General features: G+C 44.3%; 2 protein-coding genes across 13 annotated transcripts in view; one reads left to right on the forward strand and one right to left on the reverse strand.

Annotated features, from left to right (window-relative positions):
- The first annotated feature begins 475 nt into the window (after positions 1–475).
- Positions 476–3,279, forward strand: pdzk1ip1 (PDZK1 interacting protein 1). 2 transcript variants are annotated; one of them, XM_004557010.5, is made up of 5 exons: positions 476–660; positions 1,723–1,849; positions 1,939–2,013; positions 2,132–2,191; positions 2,686–3,279. In XM_004557010.5, the coding sequence occupies exons 1-5, from the start codon at positions 594–596 to the stop codon at positions 2,753–2,755; spliced, it is 399 nt and encodes a 132-aa protein (XP_004557067.3). In that variant the 5' UTR covers positions 476–593; the 3' UTR covers positions 2,756–3,279. The 2 variants fall into 2 exon arrangements, with proteins under 2 accessions (XP_004557067.3, XP_004557066.3); XM_004557009.5 differs by having other exon boundaries at positions 477–660; positions 1,936–2,013.
- A 1,332-nt stretch (positions 3,280–4,611) lies between these two features.
- The window catches only part of patj (PATJ crumbs cell polarity complex component), a 92,071-nt gene continuing 69,053 nt past the window's right edge, over positions 4,612–27,629 (reverse strand). For all 11 annotated transcript variants that reach the window (XM_014414148.4, XM_014414144.4, XM_014414151.4 and 8 more), the window contains 17 exons: positions 17,924–18,008; positions 16,908–17,000; positions 16,743–16,829; positions 15,510–15,566; positions 15,193–15,250; positions 14,998–15,104; positions 12,889–12,972; positions 12,352–12,545; positions 11,992–12,139; positions 11,206–11,292; positions 10,506–10,647; positions 10,383–10,420; positions 9,974–10,096; positions 9,607–9,711; positions 8,704–8,807; positions 8,499–8,622; positions 4,612–8,416 (listed from right to left, as the gene is read on the reverse strand). In XM_014414148.4, the coding sequence (XP_014269634.1) occupies positions 8,270–8,416; positions 8,499–8,622; positions 8,704–8,807; positions 9,607–9,711; positions 9,974–10,096; positions 10,383–10,420; positions 10,506–10,647; positions 11,206–11,292; positions 11,992–12,139; positions 12,352–12,545; positions 12,889–12,972; positions 14,998–15,104; positions 15,193–15,250; positions 15,510–15,566; positions 16,743–16,829; positions 16,908–17,000; positions 17,924–18,008 (1,783 nt within the window). In that variant the 3' untranslated portion in view covers positions 4,612–8,269. The remainder of the gene's footprint in view (positions 8,417–8,498; positions 8,623–8,703; positions 8,808–9,606; positions 9,712–9,973; positions 10,097–10,382; positions 10,421–10,505; positions 10,648–11,205; positions 11,293–11,991; positions 12,140–12,351; positions 12,546–12,888; positions 12,973–14,997; positions 15,105–15,192; positions 15,251–15,509; positions 15,567–16,742; positions 16,830–16,907; positions 17,001–17,923; positions 18,009–27,629) is intronic.

Here is a 27,629-nt window from a genome sequence, read left to right on the forward strand (position 1 = left end):
GAGCAGCTGTGCATGAGTCACAATTCAAAATAATCTTTGTTTATCTGATACAGGCCGCTCCCATCACTTTAGGGTCCTCCTTTCTAGAAGTCCACTTTCTACCGATTGGTTAACTTTTGGAAGCCTGCCGAGGGGCCTTGACTGGTGTGCTGTTTGTACTTTGACTGCTCAGTCAGCAGCAGGTTATGTGACTGTAAAACAATGAATATTTAGAGCAGTTTGAAGTTTCTCAAGGTGATTTTTGCTTCATGAACTTGTAATAATGTTATTATGAGCGTGCTGTTTGGAGTAAGCAGTCAATGTGTTACTGTTTTAGAGGCTGAAATATGAACGCGTGGCTGTGAATGAGACACTACGCTCCCTCGGGTCAAAGTTAAACTGCTGGTTCCTGTTTATTAATCACCTATGAATGAAGGCCGTGGATTGTTCCAGCATGACGTTGAAGACAGGTGATGGGCTGTCTTCATAAAAGCTTGTCTGTGTTGAGGGTTAAACATTGACAGGCCTGCAGGGAGCTGCTGCTCCCAGATCCTTGTCCTCACTCTGTCTTTAACTCGACTGCAGCAGCTCCGGTTTTCCTCACAGACTCAGCCATGGGGACGCTCTGCGCACTGACTTCCTGTTTACTGCTCGCCGTCGGAACGGTCACTGCTCAGACAGGTACGAACCTTCTCTAAAAATGTGTTGTCAGAAAACTGAAGAATTCCCATTTGCTGTTGGGAATGTCTCGTTTTCCCTGAAACACTCAGTTCATCAGTGATTCACATTAGAAGCTTTCCTGATTGGTCGCATGTTGAACAGAAACGCTGGTTTGTTGTGAACCTGCACGTCTATTTAGCTATTATCAGCTTAATTTTAGTGAGTTTAAAAGGAAATGTTGATGAAGATAAAGAAAGATAAGGATGCAGCTTTTATGGTTATAAAATGAATTCTCACACCATAAACTCAAAGGTCTGATGTTTTATTAATATCGTGTGTGTGTTTGTCACTGTGCTTCATTCAAAGCTTTAAATTAATCTCCAATCTACCCCGATCGCAATATCATCCAACACAAAGGCGATTTTTGAATGTTCTGCTAATATCATGTTTAAAAACTGATAACAAACAAGGAAACAACCAAGGACACAAACTAGGAAACAAACAAGGACATATCAGCTGTTAATGACTGTGTAAGGGTCAAGCTATAAAAGCTTAACAGTGTTAATTATCTGACAGCTTCACCAATCACACCATTAAATAATCACTTCACGTACCCAGAGTATACAAGCTCATCGGACACTTTATTAGGTACGCCTCATTAGTAGATTCAACAAGCTGCTGGAAGCAATCCTCAGAGACTTTGGTACATGTTGATGTGACATCATCATGACATTGTTGCACAGCTGCTGCATCCATGGTAAGAATCTCCCGTTTCACCAAATCCCAAAGGTGCTCTGTTGGACTGAGATCTGTGCCTGTGGAAGAAATGACAGGTTTATTTACACTTCTGACAAATCTACTAAAAGTCTGGCTTAAATAACAACGTTTCGTGGATTAAAAAAGTGCTTTTAATTCACTCTAATGACAGTGAAGCGGAACCAGTTTGAAAAAGTGAGGATTGTAGGCGAAGGTTTAGCTCGCGCCTGGAAGTCGACACGATATTTTCTGTGCTGGAAAAGTTCAAAACCATCAGAGCTTCATCTTTTCTCTGACCTTTGACCCCTCTGTGCGTTTGCTTTGCAGAGCCCACTAACACCAACGAGCGGGCACTGCCTCAGTGGCTGACCGGCATCATTGCCGTCTGCGGCTTCCTGTTCCTCGCCTTTGTCGTCGTCCTGGCGAAGAAGGCGTGGTGTGAAAACCCCAGCAGGTCAGTTGGCCAAATACCGCCGAAGGACCGTTTGAATGTTTCAGTGCAGAAACGTTACATTCTGTGATTTTTCTGTGTCTGCGCAGCAGGACAAGCATTGAAGATGTGAGAGAACGTGACATTATCAGCAGCAACCTGTATGATATGCGCCTCAGCTCCATCAGGTAGGAACAAGACAGGAAACGCTGAAGACGCTTCTGTAACACCAAAGATCCTTGAGACATAAAACTCTGATTGTGAACACGACCGTTTATTCTACTTCTCGTTTTTGTTCTGCACCAGGAGGAAGAGCACCGAGTCAGGGAACGAAAACACCTACGAGACTAATCTGGACGCCTTCAGGTAGAAACACAAAAACCTCCATCAAAACAACCTGAGGGCCGAAGCTTCTTCCCTTAAACACACTCAGTGCTCAAACACAGCCACACAGTCACAGAGCGTCAGAGTCACCATCAGCGCCCTCTGTGGTTAACTTCAACACAAAAACCAGAAACACACGCCTCCAGTACACTTCCAGCACACCTCCACTCACCCTCACTCGCCTCCAGCACACCTCCAGCTCCTGTGATTCCTTCACAGTGCTTTATACCACAGCCTGCCAAGTCCTCACTCCGTGCCGTGGTCAGAAAGATGAAAATAAAAAGTCGCATGGTGAAGGCACAAATCGTTCTTCCAAATTGAGGTACATTACTATCAAATATGAGTAACTGAGTAAAAACAATAGTTCCCAGCTCAGGTATCCTAATGCTGGAGTCCAACCACATTCACAGCTACTGCTAATAAACTCTGAGAAGCTTTAGATGCACTCTTCACTGAATCTGTCGTTTGTCCATCAGGAGCAAAGATGCACCAAACGCCTTCAACAACCTGGCAGCCGACATCAATGGCAAGACAACCTCCATGTGACTGCCCTGCAGAGAGTCTATTGGCTGTCTCAACATGGAGTCTGCAGAGACACAAAATTCTTTTTTCGTGCAAAGTGTAATTATTTGTTTTGTTGTGCGCGTGTCTGTTTTAAGGTGTGAGGAGTTCACCAGGGCGAAGGAATTTATTTACACTTACTGTATGATTGGCTTTATTTTTCCTCCTGATTGTGAATAATTGAATGTGTGGAATTAATATCAATGATCTGTACTCAGAGTAACGCATCAGCTGCTGTGTTTGTTAAAGGTTCATCGACTGTGCTGACTCTGTGCTCATTAATAAGTTATGTTTTCTAACAAACTGCTGTGTCGGGTCTCTGATTAATCATTCAACATGACAGTAAACACTGAAGAGACTAACAACAGCAGAATCCGGCTTTGGGCGGTGGGGGGTTGAATGAAATTAATAAAAGTCACATGCAGTTCCTCTAATGTCCAGCAGAAGCAGCAGTGAGTCAGTCACCATATTAAAACGTCACAGCAGAAATAAAGATTTGTACAGCCTGATGCTGAGGGTGTGGTGTTTTCTTTAATGACACTGAGGATTCCTGTAAAAATGTTGTGTATTGTGTTGTGTTCAAACAAATACTTCCATATTTCTGCTGGTAATTTCTGTGATCTAATTTAATTTTGTCACTACTTTGAACTCATGACCATAGATAAGATTATGAAGATCGATTGACTGGTAAATTGATGCTTCCCAGCTCAGCTCTCTCTTCACCACAGCAGACTGTTACCTCACTGGTAACAGACTGGTGGTCAGTCCTTAAGTGATGGGACTATGGCCCAACTGCCATGTGCCACCACATTTGGGCCTGGCCAGGTCCAATGTGGACCAGGCACCTGATCCCCAGTTACTGAAAGTGGCTTTGAAAACGAAACAATTCAAAAACCAAAAGGTAAACTGAAATGAGCAAAACCAGCCTGAAAAAACTAGCCTGAGATAAAATGAATTGTACTGAGTAGACTCAGTAACTCACTACTCCAGCGAGTAGTGCGGTGCTCTGAACGGATAATTGGAGGTGAGCTTCCCTCCCTCCAAGACATCTACAGGAAGCGGTGCCTGAGGAAAGCGGGGAGGATCATCAAGGACTCCAGTCACCCCAGCCATAAACTGTTCAGACTACTTCCATCAGGAAGGAGGTTCTGCAGCATCCGGTCCCGTACCAGCAGACTGAGAGACAGCTTCTTCCACCAGGCCATCAGACTGCTGAACACGTCATAGACACCTCACCTTCACTACCGGAACTTTAACATTATGCACTCCACACTGTACAGTAATGCCACTGTTTTGCACATGTCTCAACTCTGTATATTTTTATATATTTTATTTATAGTTTACTCTATTTAATTTGTAAAATATGTGTACACACACACACACACGTAGAAAAATATTTAGTATACACGTCCAGAAATGCATATACTATTATATATTGTACATATATTTATTTTTTCAGATGTAGCCATTCTTGTATTTTGCTTGTTTACATTATTGTATTTTGCACAACTCTGTTGCTTGTGAAGCTCGCACACAAGAATTTCACTCACATGTGCTGTACCAATGTACCTGCACATGTGATGTGACAATAAAAGTGATTTGATTTGATTTGAATGGCTAGTGAACAGCTAATGAAAAACAAGTATATTGTACATACTAGTACAAACCTCATTCGGTTTCAAACTTCTGGTTGTTCTCTGAGTCATTACCAATATTTCAGCTTCATGAAATAAATCTCGACTGCTGACCTGCCAGCAGTAAAAAACAAAAAACAACACTTTCTTCTGATTGGCTACAGATCATTTTGAACTGAGAATCATACAGTAAAACAGTCCTTCAAAGTCAGTTTGGATCTATTATCTGTTATTTATTTGAAATCAAACAAATTTTCTCAACAACTTCTGAGAACATGATTAAGAAATGATGCAGAATAACAAGGAAGCGCTAGCAGACCAAAGCTGCAGGTTTCCACTCTGATTTCTGATATTCGGACATATTAGTGCTCATAACAACACAACAGCAACAAAAATACATTGTTAATTCTCAACAAGATCAAAAATAAATTAGATTTCATCTACTCTGGCATTTGCATATGAAGTACCAAAAAATTAAGACAATAATTATGACAAAGTAAAAGTTGAACATAAAGTATTTTGCATTTGATTGATATGTATAAAGTACAGGATGCTGCTGAGGCCGGTGCTCAGCTGCTGCTAAACACTTGAGTCAGACGAAGATGCGCAGCCACAAACAGCTACCTGCACAGTAGGAAACCATTCAAAGCAAAATGCTGACATTCAGTTGGATCGTCGTGTTCTCAGTCTAAAACAAACTGAGTTTCTTAGCACTTCAGGACAGCTGCTCATAAATACTGGGTATTTAATGAAAGGGATTAAACTGAGAGCTCTACTCATATTTGTTGAATGAGAAGATCTGGATTCTGGATGAGAATTAATATTAGAAGTTTATTGGTTGCAATTTGCAACTTGCAGATTTGCAACTTGCAGATAGCTGCAGTTATCTGCCACCAGCAGACCTGAATTTGAAGGCCTGTGGCAGCTCTGGGGAAAGCTCTTGTCCAGTTTCCACACTTTCTCAAGTTAGCTTCTGCTGTTTTACAGAGCTGGTAACACAGGACAGACTCCTCATGGAGAAGAAACCAGAAAAAAAGCTGCTCAGTGTGACTTTTATGCACACCTGAGTGAAAACAGCCGATATTCTTTGCTTATACTCAGAGGTGAGAGGGTTCAGAACGCAAGGCCTAAAGACCGGTCAGGAACGCCACGGTAACCACCGGTTGCAGGAGGTTGCTTGTGGTCGCTAGTTGACACCTCCTCATGACTGCAGAGATCAGTAGCAGATTGCGGCTATGACTGACCGCAGCAAAGAAAAGAACATGACGGAGAACGCAAGGATTTCACTGAATGTCGGCCCGATGCTTTTATTCACGTCTCCTTCAACTACAATGTGGAAGACACTGTATCTGTTGCCAGGGGCGACAGGAGTCTCCATACCCACCAAGTCCTGAGAGTCTCCATGGAGACAGACATGTTTACATGTTCTATAAAGTGTTGCATGAACTCAGTGGAAGATAGCGGGAGTTTCACATCGGTATGCTTGTGTGTGCTCTGTTCAGCAGTTAGCGTACGTGGAAACAGAGGATATATGATGGTATCAAATGATGGCACCGTTTAACATGTTTGGCTAAACAACAGAAATACAGTGGAAGCACTCTAATAAATAAAAAGGAATCAAAAATAAATATACCTCTGTTATGAAGGGATATTTTAAATGAGCTTCACGCCCACTGTTTTCATTTTCCAGATTTTGAGTGAACAGTTTGCAGGTTTTTAGGACACAACATTTTCTATTAGATGGCGATGTTGGCAAGAAACAGTTTCCTCATTTCTAGACAAACTTTGTGTTATTAGTCTCTTCCCATCTTCTACGATTTATGTGGAAACAAGTTTACAGATTTCAGCTCTTACAGGTTTATATTTTTTCATAAGGAGGTTTTTGGCCACTTTTCTTGCTCAATACTTGACAAAATAACAAAACAGTAATTAAAACCCAACGATGACTGTAATTTTCAGATCTAAACACGAACCTTTTCCACAGCAGGAACCAGGGTCTAACTGCCAGGAGACACCCCCACCCCCTTAGAGTTTCCCATCTGTCTGTTGCACACCTTTAAGCTATAAAACTAAAAGTGAAGTTCTTTAAAGATCTTATTAATGAAGCTCAAATATTTGAACTGGCCAGTCACATAACTATGTGTTGTTTATGTTGCAGTCCAAACATAGCAACATGAGTTGCAGGTTGTCGTGGATGAAACCATCAAACAGGAAGTGGAATTATTTTCAGACTTGGTGTTTACAGTTAGTTATTTTAAAATATATGTCCAGCTACAGTTTGATTAGGTTTAGGGAAACATTGTGCTTTCTGGCTCGGCTTCCTTGCATGCTGATTGGTTAAAGTCTGAAAGGACCACTGGAGCCTGCTCTTGTAAATGTTTGCTCCAGATTGTGCATTGTTTGAGTTCCTGCGGTGAAAAGGTGCTTTTAGACCCAAATGAAAGTTCTTAAAAATGAAAAAAAAGGTTTGGAGTGGAAAATCACAGGTATAGAGCCAATATGAGGATGAAACTAAAGGCTAGCAGCTGTTTCTTTCATGTTTGGCTGGTTGTGATGGCAGAAAAAAAAAAAAAAAAAAAAAAAAAGGGAAGGGAAGCTGACAGTCAGCGGCGTTACGCTCCACATCGGTCTTCACTTTTACAATAACGGCTACTACACGGCTAACAGTGGACCACAGAAGAGATGCTAGGCTAACATCAGCCACATCTTTCCCTTTTTGTTCCTCTGGTTCCATTCGTGAAAGGTTTCCCATCAGTCCGTGTCTCAGTTAGTATCAGTTAGTGCAGGCTGATTTGGCCATGCCTCCGTCAGTACGGAGCGTTGTGTCGATCAAAGGATAAATAACAGCAGAGCTTCTCAACCTGGTTCTGGGTTATGACATCAGATTTTGTAGTTGGGTTGGGTCGGTTCCACGATTACAGGACAGAATTGATGCTACAGGATATCAGCTGACTCGTTTTTATCTCTACCTGAGAACAACGTGGTGCGAGATCAGTTTATTAGCAATCAATTAATTCCTTCTCGTTCTCATTCTCTCGAACTAGGCAGGCTGACCAGGTTCAGCTACCCTTGGGCAGACTCCACTTACACATCCTTGGTGATGGTCGTCCCGGTTCTGGAAAAATGCTTTAACTGCAAAATCAGTCAATCAGCACCCAGTGAGAAACAAATGAGCCACTCGTGTTGCTGCACAGTCGAGGACAGCTTGAGCTGGGTGGTGTCAGACCGACCTGCTCGTTATTGTAGTAAAGATGAAAGGGGGGGGCAGAACATTGATCTGGCGGTATTTTGGATCGAGCTGCTACGCTGCTCACAGCCATTATTCTGTGAGCAGGTTTGTGACCGCTGATTCTGCAGATGCAAAATAACTCACCAGCAGCGCTTCAAAGATGAGTTACTGCTCCCGAAGGCGCATCTGGAAGGACCACCAACTGCAGTCCAAGAGGGTGGACAAGAGCAAGGTAACTACACTTTATTATCTGTTTAGGAGCTCTTTGATTTGTGGTATTTTAGAAAGCGTGGGCATGCCTGTTTAAGGATTAAATATTACAGCGTGAAAACTACAGCGCGGGAAGTTTACTTTAGATCCAAACAGCAAGCACGAACACATCAGCTGAGACCCAATGTGGCGCCCTGACCCAGAGGTTGAGAAGCTCTGTTTAACATGTAAAGAAGGCCAAAACCCACCAACCCGTGCACAGGAAGTGTGCGCGCGCGCGCGTGTGTGTGTCTGACACCGTTTCTTTTGTCAATTTTTTGCGTGTTGGGGTTCAGAGTGACTATCAGAGTTGTTGTCCAGGAGTCTGAGCGTGTGCGTCGCAGCAGGAGCTCCGTGTGTGTGTGCAGGTGTGTGAGCAGACGTGTGTTATGACAGGACATCCAGCGTGACCGTTCCTCTCTGTTTTTTCAGGATGGCAACGGCCTGTTCGTGCGTCGCTCCCTGCAGACTCTCTCCGTTCACCGCCAGGATCTGATCGCCTCGTTTCAGACGCCCGTCCGCCGCTGCCGCGCCCTGAAATCAGCCGACACGCAGCACGTTTACATTCCCAGTGCCTCGCAGCACGTGACATCATCAGACAGAGACGGGTCCTGACCTTGCTGAAGACTGTCTTCACGTAGATCGGCAGGTCTCCATGCGGACTGCCGAAGCCACCGACGATGCTGAAGCCGAGCCCCTCTGAACCTTTTTCTAGGCTGATGCTGCGAGGCCGTGGACCGCTGACGAGGAGGGGGAGGAGAGACTCTGGGTCAGATCAGTACTTCCTGTCATTACTCCTGAGTGTGTGTGTGTGTACTCACTCAGGCTCTGCTGTGTGTGTGTCAGTGTTGTCCGAGGGAATGGAGCTGCTGGTCAGACTTTCCACCTGTGAGACGATGGCGCTGATGTTGGTGTCCGCCACCACCTGAGAAGCGCACACACACAAACACACACACACACACACCCAAAGAGAAATCAGAATAGTTCATGTGTGCTCTGAATGTAAACACGTGACAGACCTCTCTCTTTACTGAACATTTTTATCCCCCGAGTGACGAACGTGACAGTAAAAGGGCGTTTTATGAACAAATCCCAAAGCAGCACAAACACTGGGGAACGCAGGCAGTATTTACTTCATGTCATTTGGGTGCACACACACTGATTAATGATGATGCTGTCGAGAAGCTAATCATGAGCTCCGGAGGCTCTGGTGTTGTAGAGAGACTTTCCCATCGAGTGATCCAGAACGTATCACCCGGGCTTCCATGTTCTTCCTGTGATGCTCACAAATAAAACAAACTTCTGATAACACACGGAGAGTAAAATCTCTCTGTGTGTTATCAGCTCATTGCTGCGTCTTAGGTTTGTCGGGCAAAGATCAGGCAGTGGATGAACTTCCACCCTCTGGCTTCAGGGGGCATTAACAAGCTCACTGTGGGTCACAAGTGCTCACAAGTGTTTTTGAACCAAAAGGCGTTCCACAGTGGTTCTTCTTTTTATTGTTTTACTTTCTCCTCCAATCAGAGGAAGAATGCACAGTGTGTGTAGTCCAGACTCCAGTGCACCCCCCCCCCAACAGTTGCAGACATTACTTGGCCTGACCCTGTTGCCCGCCTCAGTTTTCCAGTAAATCTGCTGTAATAGTGGGTCACATGCTGGAGTATTGCTCACCACCTGCATTCTCACAGTCCTCCCCGTGTACAGGTGTGCCAGGCATGTTTTACCTGCAGGCTGATGTTTCCGTAGCTGTTCTTCAGCATGGCCACAACCTCGCTGTGAGACAGGCCGTCCACAGACTGCCCGTTAACACTGACGATCCTGTCTCCCACCTGAAAACACAGAGAGACACGTTTCCATCACTTCCTGGAGACGGCCTCATCTCTCCAGCCTCCTCCTACCCTTAAACCAAGCCTTTATACTTAGAACTGATCCAACTTTTGCTTTAGGGGGGCATCGTGGCCCTGTGACGAAGTCTGCTCCCCGCCTGCACACCCACACAGCTACAGTGAGACTAAAGTTTGGTTTCAGCCTGTTTTTTTCACATGGTTGGTGGGTGCAGCTTTCAGGTGGAAAAGGCGTGGTCTCAGTCACCTTGAGCTGGTGGGTTTTAGCAGCAACTCCGCTGGCCTGAATCATGGCGATGAAGATGGGGATGTCACCCAGAGGACTGCCCTTCCCTCCTGCTACACTCACCCCAAGGGAGTCGCCGAGACCCTGAGATACACGGGTGGAAGAATAAAAGGAGAGCAGAATGACATCTAGCTTTAACCATGAAATCACAGCTACGGGTCTTTCTTATCCAGGACTCACTGTTTTTGTTTTTTCTTGTGGTTTGATGGAAATAAAAATATAAAATAAAAGGTGGACGCAGACCTTCTCACTGTGCGGTGACAGTGACATCTGGTCTGCACTATTTATGTGAGTTTTTATTTTACAGCAATCCAGGGATCAGAGGTCAGGTGACCTACAGTGTGTTTGTATGTGCATGTGAGGTCATTACCCTGGTGATCTCCACTGTTCGGATGCCTTCGTCGAGCCCTGCACACACAGCAGAGAAAACGCGATCAGTGCTCTCTCTGTAATCAACACATTTGCATCACTCTGACCAATCACATGTGTCTACCTGAGGTGGAGGAAGTGATTTCACCAGTGGGCTCGGCGTTGTTATTGAGGGGCAGGCTTGAAGTTGGGGGGTCAGATGGCTCAGGTGACTGTGTGAGGGACGGAGCTGGAACGCCTGAGCTGTTTGTGCTGGCGTGACTCATCTGAAACAGGAAGTGTCATATCAGCTCACGCTGCTCGCCATGTCAGAGAAAGAAAATCTAGTTCAGGTGCTCCCAGGTGAGGAGGCATGTCCATCATCGCTTTACAGTTTACACAGGAAGCAGGTTTATTTTGTTAAAGCTGAGATCAGGACAATCCTGGCGCTCTGTTCCAGAATGAACTCAGACCCGGGGTGGGTCATTGTGGGTGAGAGGAGCAGAAGGAAAAGCTGGTGAGCCATCCAAGCCTGCTGGTTTGAATCCCTGCTCAGGTGTCCTGACTAACATAAGCACAAACAAAAAAACAGAAAGGGCTAAACTCTGATTTAATGAACCCGTCTCTCTGTGCTCTTCTTCTCTCCTCTTTCCCTACTGACGGTCGCCCCTCCCCGAGCCTGGTTCTGTTGGAGGTTTCTTCCTGTTAAAAGGGAGTTTTTCCTTCCCACTACCACCAAGATCTTGCTCATGGCGATCTGATTGTTGGGATTTTGTATCTTTGGGCTTGTAGTATTGCTTATCTTACAGTGTTAGGGACCATCATAAATCTGAACTCTCTCACACCTGGCTCCCATGTGAGTTACGTCTGGATGTGATCCAGGAGGCAGCTTTGAGTCGGCCGAGCTCCAACAGGACAGGACCCCGAGCACACTGCAGGATGGACACACACACACAAACACACACACACGTTAAACCAGACCACCTCAGAGCTGCAGTAAAGACTTTTATGGTAAACTAGCGCTGAAGTTTGCATCAATTTGAGATCATCTCAAAAAAAGTGTGACGCTGACTTTGAGCGAAGTCGTGGAAAGCTTTAACAGTGGAAGGAATTTACTGTTGTGTTACAGGGCTGCAAATAAGTGAAACATCCACATCCATGCGGGGAAACAGGAAGTGAGGGATGCTAACGCATTCCTGCAGCTCTGTGTTAACTCTGAAATGATTTCAGCAGCAGAAGCACACAATAAAAAGTCTGCTTTCAGAGTTGGATTCAGGTAGCGTGGTAAAGACCGAGCAGCAGTGTTGGAAGAGAAAGTGCTGGAACATGTTCCCTGAATTCCTCGTGCACTCTTTGTGTCCTCGAAATTTTACTTTTTCTACGTGAAGAAACACGTTCATGCACCGCCTCTTTAGTGTTTGTGGAACAATCTGAATCCAGTAAACTGATTTTTTTTAGGTCTGTCAGTGAAACACAGAAATCTCTCACTTCTAGTGACCGACCAATGAAAATGATCTGTTAGTGCGTGAAATAAAAAGCTCCGCCTCAGCATGTGCTTCTGATTAAATGTAGTATCAGTACTTCTACAGATCAGTGTTACTGCAGTAAACGCTCACAGTACTGTTCAGCACCTTCAGGATGGCAGCCACAGCTTCCTGGGAAGCATGTCTCGCGTCATCACCATTCACTGACAGAATCTGATCTCCCTGCATCAGCCGGCCGTCCAGCTCAGCGGCGCCCCCTCTGACCACCTCTGAGATAAACACACCGCTGCCACTCCTGGGACGGACAGACAGACAGACAGACAGACGACATTTTCTCATCTGTAATCAAAAAAACGTTCCAAGACAAACTTTAAGCAGAAACAGATTTAACTCTGATGTTTTCCTGTCGTTATAATCAAAAATGAGACGTAATCCTCCTAAAATCAGATCTCATGACTTCCTTAATTTTCCTGACAGGTTTTTTTTTGTTTTTTTTTTAATGCGGACCTCTTCCCGACGATGCTGAGCCCCAGCCCTCTGCCGCTCTTCTTCTGCAGCTCCACCTTAAAGACGTCCAGGTTCTCCTCATCTCTGTACTGAGCCTCGTCCCTCAGGACTGTCAGACGGACCTTAGCCGGTGTCTGACGCAGGGCGGCGATCGCCTCCTCGTGGGACGCCCCGCGGAGATCCACTTCATTCACCTACACACACACACACACACACACACACACACACACACACACACACACACACACACACACACACACACACACACACACACACGGTGGATGTATGAGCTGTGTTTGAGCAGGGGGAGCTGAAGCAGGTTAGTTTCTGAGCAGACAACATTAGATTCAACTTTCAAATCTAAATATCTTTTTGATCCAACTGAGTTTTTGACGACTCTGCAGAAGGTCGGACCTCCTACTGTGAGCAGTAACTACATTCGCCAGCTAACGTTATGGCTCGTATACATCCTGTTAATGATATAATGACAGGTAGATGGGCGCCTCCTCCCGTGGGTGGTGCTGTGTCTGTGAATACCTCCAGTATCTGGTCTCCGGCCCACAGACGCCCATCTCTGGCTGCAGCTCCTTCTTCGTACACCTCGTGGATCATGATGGCATCCTAGTGGAGAAACAAGAAGAGAGGGTGAGGCCTGGCTAGAGTCTGTTCATGAACTGAAGATGAAGAAGACTGATCTTCATCATCAGAGTGGAACGCTGTCCTGGCTTCATGTTAAACAGTAAGGATGGGTATCGTCACTGATTTCTAGAATTGATTTGATTCCAATTCACAAGGTCCTGATCCGATTCGATTCAATTTTGACTCCGACATTTAGAAATATTATAATCTCTCTCTCTCTCTCTTCAAATATTTTTACAGTGAAGCACAAGTAACGATTACAAAAATGCCCCATGGGCTCTCATTGCTTAATTTTTATATTTTTATCACCAAGAAAGGGGGAAAACAACAACAACAAAAAATGAAACAGACAACCAAGACGGTAGAAAAAGCCAAACAACAACAACAACAAAAAAAAAATCTCCCTCCCCACACCCTTCCCTGATCCCAGAGTGCTATCACTTTGTTATAACCTAGGGTAAAGCCCACATAGTAGTTTCTTGTTTGTCCATAGTTTCCAGATACTCAGTGAGTGACCTCCAGATTTGATCATAGTCCTCCAGTTTGTCATTTATAGAAATGTTATAATTCTGATCATTTATGACTGGTGGGTATTAACCCTAGAACACTATTGCTATAAATAAACTATAAATAAACACAATCACTAATACCGGGTGATTTTTACGTGATATAATATGACCAACAAAACGTACTTGTCATCAAAATATATCAAAACATGACAACACATGACAAATCAGAGTGGTCTGCTTTTACTTTCAACTGTGCCATGTCTAACAAAATGAAAAAAAGTGTCATGGGGTGACCCTAAAATAATGCTCCAAAATGTAAATGTATTTGCTCGGGTGAAAATCACCCAGCGATAGTGTTCTAGGGTTAACCAAGCAAATAATTCAGAAAACAGAGATTTGAGATGGGAAACTGTTCTTGAAGTACACTGACAGAGAGAGAAAGAGCTGTGCAGGAAGTGTGATTTTATCGTGGTGGAAGCAAAATAGCAAAACTAAGAGGGAATTCATGTCGATGTTTATGTGAAGCGAAATGTGAAGCGTAGTTTGGATCTTCTTTTGCTGCTGGTTCAGTCAACTTTCATTGGAGAGTGACTAAACCTGCAGCTTCAGAATCTGTGAGCTGTCGGCTTTCAGCTCCACCTGTACGTACACGTCTGGGTACGTGCCATCGGGTGAGAAAGACGACATTTCACTGATTATGATGCATCGGGTCCGCACTTTGTGTTTACGTCTTTTTGTGGAATCCTGCTCTCATTTACTGCTTTAGCTGTTTGGTGGTTGTTGAAATAATTTTGTGAGGTTTAACCTTAGATTCTGGCATTTCTGGCAAAATACATTTATATTTAAAAATTGATTTGGGATTTAATGAATCGATATGACTTTATTCAAGCCGAAATCGATTTTAATCAGAAAATCGATTATCGAAAAAGGCTGAGCATTCTCAGCACCGTCCTCGATGCTGAGGAGAGTGTGAGACTCTCACTCAAGTCTGTCTCACACCAAATACTAAACACAGATTCTACAGGTAAAGTGTGAACGTCAGGCTTTCTGTCACAGAACGGTGTGTCCAGCACTCTTTCCTGATTGCCTGTCAGTCAGCCGGTTATTTTCTGTAAAAACCTTATTTAAACGGAGAAACAATTTAGCTGCACACGGGAACATCTAGCGTGTTTGGTGCCAGTTTAGCTCAGTGGGATGAGCTGGCAACCACGTGCCATGGGCCCGGGTTGGAGTCTGACCCGTGGACCTTTGCTGTCTTCCCCTCCCTCTCTCTCCCTGCTTTCCTGTCTCTCTACACTGTTACTATCAAATAAAGGCAAAAACAATAATTAAAAATCTGACACTTTTTAAGGAGTTTCCAGCATTTGTGATCCTTAATAACTTTAAAAGGACGGACAGTAACAGCTGTTAGATCATCACTGATGCTCACAGCTGGTTACAAAAGCAGGTATAGCACTGGACTGTAAAGTTACACACGGTGTGTGTGTGTGTGTGTTACCAGCTGTGTGTCTCTTCCTCCCACTATACTGAGTCCCAGTCCAGATCGACCTTTGCAGATCTCGAGCAGTGTCTCCTGACCAGGAACCACAGCACAGCAGGTTGGGTCTGAGGAGGACGAGGATCAGTTTACTCTTAGAAACATGAAGTCTGCATGTCGATCTGATTTTTCACAGTTAAATGTCTGTGTTTGTACCTCTGTGCTGATCGGGGCTGATCAGAGGAGGAGAAGCTGCCATCCGTTTACTGTGTGACTGGACACACACACACACACACACACACACACACACACACACACACACACACACACACACACACACACACACACACACACACACACACACACACACACACACACACACACACACACACACACACACACCAGATGTATTGATAGAGGCTTTTGTGTGACTGATAAGAACAAACTGAGCGAAGTGAAATAAGTCCATAATAACAGCAACCACATGATCTCATCTTTAACTTAAAGGATATGGGCGCTTCCTGTGAGGTTACCTGCTGCTCCAGTGTAGCCTGCAGCTCATTTTCTGGAGACTCTGTAGCTTTCAGCCTCTGCAGAGGAAACAGAGCACAGCGGGTCAAGGAGACACATTCATGTCCTCATTCAGTCACATTTCTGGGACATCTGGAACAAAACCCTGAGGACAAAGTTTGTAATATGAAATATGTCGTCTTGATGCATTCTCAATCATCCAGGTAAGTAAATCTCCAAAGGTTGATTCTGTTCATCTGGACGTAGCGTTTTCAGTGGGAGAAACGTTTCGTCACTCATCCAAGTGACCTGTCCAGGATGTGTACATCCTCATCATTGAAAGAGTGTCCACTGGCCTGTAGGTGTGAATAGATTGCAGAGTCCTGGCCTGAAGAGGTGGCTCTTCTGTGTTGTGCCATCCGCTTTGCCAGAGTTTGTTTGGTTTCCCTGATGTCCTGGCAATCCTCCTGGCACTTAACTGCGTACACTATGTTACTCTGTTTGTTTCGGGGGACCGGATCCTTGGGGTGGAACAATTTTTGGCACATCAATGATGAGGATGTACACATCCTTGACAGGGAGGAACGCTGGTTTGAGCGCGGAGTCAAGGAGGCCATTTACGTGAAAAGGGAAAGACCATCTCTGAATCGAGGAGGGGGCCTAAGGGTACATCTTTCGCCATCGTACAATGCTGTGATTGCAGCCATTCCCCAACTCTCTGTGAATGGTACTCACGGCCATGGTTGTTGTTCAATGGTCATGAGAATTTGCATAATCATGATGAAGGAACTGACCTCCCAGCCTACTGTTCCTCCAGTGGGCTGGTTTCAGTTATTATGCAAATGTACTGTTTATAAGATTTGGGAAACCTGCAGTCAGCTGAGACTGAAGAAGTCTCCCACTGAAAACGTTACGTCCAGATGAACAGAATCAACTTTTGGAGATATGAAATATGTCCCAATAAAATCACTCTTCTGGCTGTTTTCACTTTCTTGGATTTTGGAGACCTGCAGATCTAAGGGTATGTTTTACACCTTATCTCATCCGTCACTCATAATTGTTGATGAGATTCATACACAGGAAAAGTTGACGATGGTCAGGAGTAAACAGAAGACAACAGTTCCAAAATTGGAAAAGTTCACATGAAGTCTGGTCTGTTTGATCAGAGAATGTCAGTATTAAGGTTCCCAAGGGTGAACATTACCATAATAATCTGAACAATTACACCCTGGGGGCGGAGTCTGATGGCTGTGTACCTTTCTGAAAGTGTTGGCCTCTCTCAGACTCTCGGGGACGCTGTTCCTGCTCCTGCTGTTCTGCTCGGCTTCGTCGCTTGGCTCGTCCTGTTAAGCAGACCTCAGATCAGCTCACACTTACAACTCGTTCCCACGTTTCCGTTTCAGATTCAGCTTCACACTCACCGGCGCATCCGACAGCGGGTGGAGCGTCAAGCCGTCGGGGGGGCAGGGCCCGTCAGAGGGGGTGGATCCACTGAGCAGGGTGGGCGAGATACACTGACATACAAACACAAAGAATGAACTTCGGTGCTCGTCTCAAACAAGCAGACGCCACTTTCTTCTCTGTGGAGGTCAAAGCTGAACGTTGTTGTGTTCTGAGCGCGGTCACACAGCTGATGGACTTCCACATAAACAATCAATAACCGACTGTTTCGCGACCCTAAACTTTAAATATGAATAGTTTCTCTTCTTTGTGCAAACACTGAAGGCTCATCCGTCTGTGAAACACTAACATCTTCACAAAGGACAGGAAACATTACCTGAAAACTTTTACCTACACCTCCTGCAAATTCTCACAGGTGAACTTTTTCATCAAGACGACCAAATAAATCAGATCAAAACATTTTACACACAGCAGTCTGAACATTTTGAGGATTAAACCACGGTCATTAAAGAGAACTCCATCCTGCCATTACTCACACTTACATGGACGTTTGGCTAAATGATCTCACGGTGACCTTCACCTGCTTCCTCTGGTCTGTTTCAACTTTGACGACAAACCTTTTTATTCTTTTCACACTATCTGGCTGGCATCATATAGGTTTACACCACAAAATGTCAGCTGTATTGCGGCTTGATGATGACGTGAAGACGTCATGAAAGTGACCAAGCACTGACAAGGTAGCAGTGTATATATATTTTTCTCAAAAAGGCGACATTAACGAGTCTGTAATCACTCAGCCTGACACAGTGACATTACAACAGACAAAAATACTGTTTCATTCAACAAAAGGATTTTAAATGCAGCACCTGATATTTATACCAGGACAAGTGTCACTGCTCAAAACTGGAGAGCACATATCCAAAGGTATGGGGACAGAGAAGCTGTATCCCGAGTGTGTGTGTGTGTGTGTGTGTGTGTGTGTGTGTGTGTGTGTGTGTGTGTGTGTGTGTGTGTGTGTGTGTGTGTGTGTGTTTACCTCAGGGCTGGCTGGGCTGAGAGAGGGTGGTGGAGGGGGAGAGGGGAAGGGAGGGACGGCCATCTGGTTTATTGCATCGTCGTTTCTGCAGAGACACAGAGAATAACGAGTTTTTCACTTCAGTTTGAACAGACTGCTACACACACGCCCACACCTGTACTGTATTTGATCTCTCCTTTATCTGTGACACTCTGCCCTTTGTTCATGTGAAGCATTCATGTCTAATTACTGACTCTGTGGTAGAAGAATTTGTGGAATTGTTTTTTTTTTTTGTTTTTTTTTTTAAATGACATCAGAAACAGCAGTATGCGACATTACGTGATGGCAGAGCTTCAGTTCATCCTTTGTCATTTTTTTTTTATTTTTTTTTTTTAATAAATAGGACAGGGGGAATGAATGAGAGAGAGAGGGGGAGAGAAAGAAAGAAAACCAAAGAGGAGAAGAGATGGTGAGAAGGGGGGGGAAGAGAGAGGAAAAAAAAAAAAAAAAACTCCTGGGTCACCTGTATGGAGAAAAAAAAAACAAAAAAACAAACAAACAGAGGAGACAGCAAACAACAAAGAGCAACATAATAATAGAGAAAACAAAGCACCATCACAATAAACTAGCTAGTCATAGATATCAATATTTACTAAATAATAAACGATATTGTGCAGCACGCAAGATAGACAGCGCACAGTGTGCTTTGAGGCAGCAGCCAAGAAAGCTTTAGTCCGCGTCTGTGAATACCCATGTGTGCATACTTGTGTGGATCAGCATGCTTGCATTCCAAAGGTTTCTCCATGTAATGATCTGCTAGGGAATGTGGGGGGGCCACAGCCCCGTCCTCCAGGGTGTGAAGCGGGTATGGAGGAGATCAAAACTCCAGACATCCAGAGGCCCCCAGAACACAAGAGACCATGGAAGACCAACAGAGGGGCAGCCGCGCCACTGTCCCAGTAAGAGCTGAGGAGAGTCCCAGATGAGGGCTCACTCAGCAGCCGCGGAGCAGAAGTCAGGGGGAGTTGCAGTGACGCGCCCGTGAGCTCCGCCGGCCCCCAGCTGCGCCTGAGTGACCGAGCCCTAGGCCGAGAGGCCGGGGGCACCCCACCTCCAAAGGGGCCCGAGCGAGCCCCAGGCCCCAGGCCCCGACAAGCGGCCGCCAAGGAGTGAGCCGGTGTGTACCCGGACGCCCACCCCCAGACACAAAGAACCACCAACACACCGACACCTGAGGGAGTCCGCCACCGGCAGGGGAAGTGGTGGAATGTGGAATTGTTTTATAATATCGTGTAAATATAATCCCTTAGAGATAGGATAGGGTGAGAAGTTCAGCCATTCGGGAGGGGCTCAGAGTAAAGCTGCTGCTCCTCCACATCGAAAGGACCCAGTTGAGGTGGTTCAAGCATCTGACGAGGACGCCTCCTGGGCAAGGTTTTCCGGCCATGTCCCACTGGGAGGAGGCCCCGGGGCAGACCCAGGGCATGCTGGAGAGATATCTCTCAGCTGGCCTGGGAACGCCTTGGTGTTCCCCCGGATAAACTGGAGGAGGTGGCTGGGGAGAGGGAGGTCTGGGCTTCTCTGCTTGGGCTGCTGCCCCCACGACCCCGGCCCCGGATAAGCCGAAGAAATGGATGGATGGATGGATGGAGGGTTTTATAATAATCTACCTGAAACTGATGATGCATGTGGCATCCTTCAATTTGCAATGTCTAAAAATTCTAGATAAAGTGGATCCTCTCAAAATCAGAAAGGCAGCACTGTAAAATCCCCGCCCTGGATCACAGAAGTTATCCGCAGCTTTAGGCAAATCTGCCGTTAAACTGAGCGCCTGTGGAAAGCCACAAAACTTGAGGTTCATAAGCTCCACTTAAAAGAGCTATTATCCACCTTTAACAACATAGTGAAAGATGTGAGAGCCACTTATTTCTCTAAACTACTTGCAGTAAGAAAAAGAAATCCTAAGGTTCTTTCGATACAGTCAATAGCATCATCTCTCCTCCAACTCCATGTATACCAGTCTTCTCAGATATGGATTGCAATGCCTTTTTAAGATTTTTCCAAGATAAGATTAGTGGCCTAAGAGGAAATATAACTCCCTTAGATAGCCCCTTCAACTGTGATCTCCCACATCCCATAATTATGGAGTCTTTTCACTCAGTTTCTTTAAAAGATCCATCGGAAATACTAAGTCAAATGAAACCCTCAACGAGTCCAGCTGATGTCTTACCTACTTCTCTGTTTTTGACACCATTGGGCCCTCTGTGGTCACATTGATAAACTTTTCCCTGCTGTCCGGCTCTGTCCCCAGGTGTTTTAAACAGGGGGTTATTCAACCTCTGCTGAAAAAGCCTAACCTGGATCCAACACTTCAGACAAGCTACAGACGCATCTCAAAACTTCCTTTCATTTCTAAAATATTAGAAAAAGTCTCGATAACTTTCAGTCAGGATTTTGAAAGTTACACTCCACAGAGACAGCTCTCTTTAAAGTCACAAATGACCTTTTGATGGCCACAGACAGAGGTGTTTGCTCAGTCCTTGTTCTACTGGACCTTAGCTCAACCTTTGATCATCAGATCTTAATCCACCACTTAAATCACATGGTAGGGATATCTGGATCTGTCCTAAAATGCATCACATCATTTCTGGCAGTTAGATCACTTTTGGTTTCAGTAGGAAACCTTTGGTCAGATATAGCTGAATTTTCATGCGGGGTTCCACAAGGATTGGTTTTAAGCCCCTTGTTATTTTCATTATATATTCTGCCTTTAGGCCTTATCATTAGCAGTTTCAAAATGATTTCCTACCATCTGTATGCAGATGATATCCAATTGTATATCTCGTTTAAACCTTGGGAATTAGACAAATTATCCATCCTAATGGACTGTCTTAAGTAAATTAATGGTTGGATGGCAAACAATTTTCTGCAGCTGAACGCAGACAAGACTGAGTGTTTAGTTCTTGCTCCAGAGAGTATCAAGCCTAAAATCAGACAACATGTCTGACAAAGGCATCTTTAAATCACATTCAAGCAGTGCAAAATGCCGCAACAAGGCTGTTAACCCACAGTCATGAATTCACTCATATCACTCCCTTGTTAAAGTCCTTGCACTGGCTTCTGGTTGGGTATAGATATCAGTTTAAAATCCTCACTCTAACTTTTATGTCTTTACGAGGAGAGGCCCCCACTTATATCATCGAGCTTCTTCACCCTTACTCTCCAAAACAGATCTATAGAGCCACTGATAGTGGTCTTCTGACTATTCCACGGACCCGTTTGAAAACAAAGGATCACGCTTTCCAAACCCTAACACCAATACTCTGGAACAGTTTACACCCCCTCTACGCACCACCGACTCTGTGACTTCTTTTGAAAAACAGCTGAAAACACATCTTTAAGACAGGCATTTGGGTAACGTTCTTGTGTAATATGTTGTTTTGTCTGATATGTTTTTGTATTCCTTGTAAAGTACTTTGTAACACATTCCTGTCTTAAAAAGTGCTATACAAATACATTTTACTTACTTACATCATGCAGGATGATGTAGAGCTGTGATTGGCCTGAGGAATAACATGCAGTGTGTCACATGTGACGCGATATTACAGTGACATGATAATGGAAACAGCCTGAATCCATGTGCCTCCCCTCTGACTCAGCATTGAGCAACAAAGATGGATTTACTTGAGCAGGACAGACTGAATCTGCTCTGGAACTATGCAAAGCTTTGTGACTGTGCCATCAGATTCACCAGTCTCTCTGGCTTAAACTCATTATGTCTGTTGGTTTGGAATTTCCAGAGTGTGTCGTGGAGGTGCAGCAGAGCTGTAACAGCTGCAGAGTAGCTGCAGCTCACCTACAACTTGGACAGAGCAGTGCAGCTCTTTAAACTGCAGCAGCATGACGGTGATGCTTCACATAGCTGAGTGTCAGGGCTCAACAACAGGCTAAAGAAATCTGTGATCCCGGGAGAATCCACAGAGGAGGACAACCGGAAACAAAGCTCCACAGTCCGAGGTCCTCCTCAGCAGCTGCAGGTTTCATCTTTTTAATCTTTTTTAAGTAAAAAAGAAATAAAAACAGACAGATGCTTCAGTTTTACTGTGAAGGCGTCTCCTTGTGTGCTCTTTCGAGTCTCACACTGCAGCATCAGCAACGGTTTCCTCTACGTTGTCATCCATCTGTCACTTTGTGCTGCTGTAGTGAACACTCCTCACTGATGACTCACTCATGTTTCCTCAGCGTAGTCTGTGCAGCTCCTGGTTTCCTCACACCTCTGGGCAATCCCCACCTGGTCTCCCCCTCCAGGTGGGAGAGCCCAGTTTTGTTTTGTTTTGTTTTTTTATCCCTCCCCGGATCTTAGTTTGATCAATACATTTAGAAAAAAGGAAACACAGATTTACACAAAAATAGAAAAACACAAAACCGTGAGAACAAACTTCAGCTTCACAAACAGTAAGTTCAAACCTCATCACCCCTGCACTGCAGGGACAGCTAAGCCAGGACTTTCTCATAAAACACTGCCACCTAGTGGTGAAATCTTAAATATTGATTCATCCATTTTCTTCCACGGATCTGAAATTTGATACATTCGGATCACAGCTCTGCCACACCTGCAGAATTTGTGTGTTTATGCCTTACGCAGCAGGTATCCTCTGGCTGTCAGCATGACTGATTGTAAAATGATGTCTGATTGGATAGAAGTCAGGAAATGGGTCGCCTGCTCATTCGATCACTGAGGTCACTAAAAAGTTTGCAAAGGAGTTTCTTGTCTTGGTTGCTGGTTTCAGCTCTGATTGAATAGAACGTAGTGTTTGCTTTGGAACTGAAGGACCTGTTACAGTCAGAAAGGAGGCCAGAGAAAGCAAACGATCCAGGCCGTATTCATCTGACCCCAAAAAGGCAAAATTGTGATGATGGAAATGTTCAACTTCATGCCAGGACATCACAAACCTAAGATGATATTCAACCTTTATGTACAGTCTCGGCATGTATCAACACACTGCAAAGTTCTCATGTCTCAGCTGACTCACGAATGAGAGGAACAGCAGGCTGGAACAAAGCAGAATTAAGTTTTAAACACTGACGTGTAAACAGAAAATGTAACGCTGTAATGGCAAACAGTGTGACACCATCTCTCCTCCTCCTCTTCCTCTCCTGATAGGGCCATAGCTGTAATCCAAACTTAGGCTCAGTCCACCGGGCCCGGCTGAAGCCGCATTTATTATATCTACAACTGCAGCAACAGCTTGGCGGGTAACAGAGCAGAAAACAGCAGCAACGCCCCCCAGAGAGCCGGCAGACACGAAGGAGGGCGTAGCGCCATGTGGAACAACTCCGCCGTCACTTCAAACCCTCAGAGGAGGTGTCTGAAGCTCGTTGGATTTGAGGCATCGCCATTAAATGGAGCCATCTGCATCACGGGAGCCGCTAAGGTCCTCGTCCTGTTCTTATGTTCATTCTCAGAGCTCATTACTGCAGCACTCAGTCCGAGGATGCTGAACACGGCGAGAGCGCCAACGTCCTGCAGCTCTGACACGATTTAATCAGAGCCGCAGGAGGAAGGAAGAAAAAGAGAGAGAGAGCGTGAGAGAGAGAGAGCGAGAGAGAGGACCATCATAAGAGTCAAAACAGAACACTGATATGATCAGGGAATCATGGGAGGAGTCCCTTCATCTCTTCCAAACACACCACCTCCTCCTCCTCTCCCTCCTCCGCCATACTGATTCATTCTAAAGACCACGTTTACCCTGAGAGGCGGACGTCATTCACGCTGCAGGAAGAATAAAAGTCCTGAATGCAGCACAGAGATACAAACTCAACTGCAGGAAACAGCTTCCTTCATTTATTCAGCCAAAGAAAAATATTCACAAGGAAACATTACATTTAGTATGATGATCATAAAAACATAAAAAAGTTGCTGCGTTTTAATATTTCAAATTCAAAAAACAAAGGACGTTAAGAAACAGGAGACATAACATCATGGCCAGAATATCTGCATAGTGTTCAGAGATGAGCAATAACACGTTACAAGTAACACGGTTACTTTTTTCAAGTAACGAGTAAAGTAAGGGATTACTATTGCAAAAAAGTAATTAGATTACTGTTACTTTCCTGTAAGCACGCTGCGTTAATGCGTTACTAAACCATGATTTTGTTTGTGAGAGTGTCTCATGACACTGACGTAAGTACGTGCAACGTTCGTGGTAACAGACATGTGCAGATCAACAATGGATAATATGGATTGCGAATATGACTATACAGCGTTTAAAGCATGGAAGTACTGACCTTACTTTGAGTATAAATCCGTAAAAAGTGAAAAAAAACATCTGCATGTGCTGTACTCTCCGTGGGAAGAAAACTTATTTCTAGAGCGTAAAAAACCCTAAACTTCTGAGCAAGTACCTCGCATGCTGCCACGGGAATGTGAAATTCACAGAGAAACCCCCCACTGACAAGACTGCTGCAGCAACGGGCAAACCGCCGCCTGCTCCACTTCTGCTAAACAGGTGAAAATAGATTTAAGAGTGACAGGACATTCATGAACTATCATGAGTACATGATAGTTCAGTGTAGACCCTTCTACTTGCTGAGAGAGCTCACACCGGTCACAATAATAGCAGTTTATGTTAGAGATGGCACGATACCACTTTTTTATGTCCGATACCGATACCGATATCATAAATTTGGATATCTGCCGATACCGATATGAATCCGATATAGTGTTTTTTAATCAACAAAACTGTTTTTTAAAATATCTTGCTGCATTTAGCAAGTCTGCAAGTTCATACTCAAGTTTAAAACAACAACTACACTAAAGCTATTCTGTTATACCTGTATACAAAAAAAATATTTCATAGTTCAGCAATACTGATCAATCTAATAAACTTAGACCTACACCATCCTCCCTATTCTGGTATTTTAAAGAGTACTTAGCGTAAATATTAAGCAACCTAACTAATAGGGTTCCAACTCCCAGCAACAACAAAAAGAAAGAAATAAAAAATAAGGAACCACCCCTCACGCGCCACCTCATGATGCTTAATCGACGTAATCAACCTTAATTTGATGCAGTGTGAAAAAAAATGCACAGAAATCAATTATTTTTCAAGAAATATTAAATAGATTCAACATCTTTCTTCAACAAAATTGCAGACTGCACAGATGGTACCTTCCCAAAGTAAAAATTACTATAGCTTACTAGGGTATATATTAGACTTAATAGTCACTATATACAGTAATTGACTTCTATTCATTTTACATCAAATTAAAACTTTGGGTGTCAGATAATTATTTATTAAAAGCTCGACATTTTAAATGAGAATAAGAAAGAAAAGTATGTCTTTGTGCCCCCTTTTCCCTGTTCATGCCCTATCGGCCCCCCTGGCTAAACTTTGCTAGATCCGCCCCTGCACAGTTACCAGCGTCAGCTACGTAGAAAAAGATCCTGGAGTAGAAAGAAATATTAAATAAATTCTAACAACAGCTTATCAAGCTTAAACGTTCTGCTGTTGTTCAGCCGCTGGTTTCCTCTTTCTGGTGCAAAGTGGGCCAAAAACAAACAAGAGAGACGGACTCGCGACAGAAAAGCCGATCAGCTGATCATTTAAGCAGTTTCACGATTGAAGTAGCAGCCGGAGAGCGAGAGGCAGCCGCTTGTTAAGCTTAACGTGGGAATGCTTTACAAACATTCAGAGATGGACTTACACACTTGCTTTACTTCTCTCGGGGATAACTTTGTCGGAGATGAAATGCCAGGTTGCTAGCGAAGCTCCACATGCTATCCAGACCACCGACAGGTCCCGCATGCCACAGCCGCTCTATCACGTGATGCATACTGCTCCGACGTGCTAACGTTCTGAGGTGAGTTACGGCGTGTTGCAAGTTTTGCGAGGTGCTTTCGTGATATTTAATGGATCGGATTACATTTTTTATTTTTCTCCGATATCCGATCCAGTAATTTAGGTCAGTATCGGACCGATACCGATACGTAATATCGGATCGGTCCATCTCTAGTTTATGTGCCACCGCAAGCTAATGCTAAGTCAGCCATGGAGCTACTCCAGCGCTCCATTAATAAACAGATAACAACGCAACTGGACTGAGCTGTGATCGCGGCAGGAGATTTTAACCATGCAAACCTGAAATCTGTCCTGCCTGGATTCTTAAAAAACATGATTTTTCCTGATGAGGGAAAACAACACACTGGACCAGGTTTACACCAACATCCCAGATGCTTACAAAGCCACCCCACTGCCTCATCTCGGACTCCCTGACCATCTCTCTCTGTCCCTGATCCCTGGTTATAAACCTCTAATTCAAAGACAAAAACCATCTGTAAAAACAGTACGAGTGTGGACCGCGGATGCCACCATGGCCCTACAAGACTGTTTTAATAACACAAATTGGAGTGTATTTGCTGAAGGATCAGACTTGAAGGGCCACACATCTGCTGTACTCTCATACATCAACTTCTGTAGTGAGAGAGCACACCACCTCCACCCTCATTCTGAACGAAGGCGTCCCACAGGGGTGTGTCTTCAGTCCCCTCTTATCCTCACTTTTCACCCATGACTGTTCTTCAATCCACACCCTAGAGACTGCTAGTAAACTTCTACCGCTCCACCATTGAGAGCCTTCTGACTTACTGCTGCACACTCTGAGGACAAGAGGAAACTGCAGCGGAGGTAGGGTAGCCTGTTTGTCTTTGACCTGATGGACCTGAGGGCAGCAGAGCGGGCAATTGGCATCTCACTAACCCCCCACAGAGACATTTATACTGGCAGACTTCAGAAGAAAGCCAGCATCATCATCCAAGACCCCTTGCACCCTGGACACTCACTCCCCCCCTCCTTCCTTCTGGTAAACGCTACAGGTCCATCAGGTCAAAGACAAACAGGCTACCCTACCTCCACCCTGATTGGACGACAACTGCACTCATGGGCATTACATTTTATTTATACATCGTATCTCTATAACCGTATTATTATAGTAGCAACTGCATCTCCCCCCCCACACACACACACACACTCTCAATGTGCAATATCACTGATCACACACTGCACCTCACAAAGCACCTGCTCCTCAGATGGCATGTATGTGTATGTATATATACGCAAGTGTGTATGTGGAAATATGTGTGCGTATGTATGTACACATACATATATGCATGTATATATACATATATGTATGTATGTATGTATGGGTGCATCTGTATGTATGCAGGTGTATGAATAAGTTGTACATATCTTTCTTGTGTAAATGTAAATCTGTGTTATTATGTAAATACTAGAGATGGCACGATACCACTTTTTTATGTCCGATACCGATATCATAAATTTGGATATCTGCCGATACAGATATGAATCCGATAGTGTTTTTTAATCAACAAAACTGTTTTTTTTTTTAATATCTTGCTGCTTTATGTATAAGTTCATACTCAAGTTTAAAACAACAACTACACTAAAGCTATTCTGTTATACCTATATGCAAAAAAAAAAAAATTTCATAGTTCAGCAATACTGATCAATCTAATAAACTTAGACCTACACCATCCTCCCTATTCTGGTATTTTAAAGAGTACTTAGCGTAAATATTAAGCAACCTAACTAATAGGGTTCCAACTCCCAGCAACAACAAAAAGAAATAAATAAAAAATAAGGAACCACCCCTCACGCGCCACCTCATGATGCTTAATCGACGTAATCAACCTTAATTTGATGCAGTG

This window comes from Maylandia zebra, linkage group LG23 (genome assembly GCF_041146795.1).
Source record: "Maylandia zebra isolate NMK-2024a linkage group LG23, Mzebra_GT3a, whole genome shotgun sequence".
Lineage (NCBI taxonomy): Eukaryota > Metazoa > Chordata > Actinopteri > Cichliformes > Cichlidae > Maylandia > Maylandia zebra.

Bases quoted from the DNA above. Each gene is read 5' to 3' on its own strand.
- pdzk1ip1 (XM_004557009.5), top strand. From the start codon at position 594: ATGGGGACGCTCTGCGCACTGACTTCCTGTTTACTGCTCGCCGTCGGA. The intron at 661-1,722 runs GTACGAACCTTC...TTTGCTTTGCAG, and splicing joins AACGGTCACTGCTCAGACAG to AGCCCACTAACACCAACGAG. The intron at 1,850-1,935 runs GTCAGTTGGCCA...GTGTCTGCGCAG, and splicing joins TGGTGTGAAAACCCCAGCAG to CAGGACAAGCATTGAAGATG.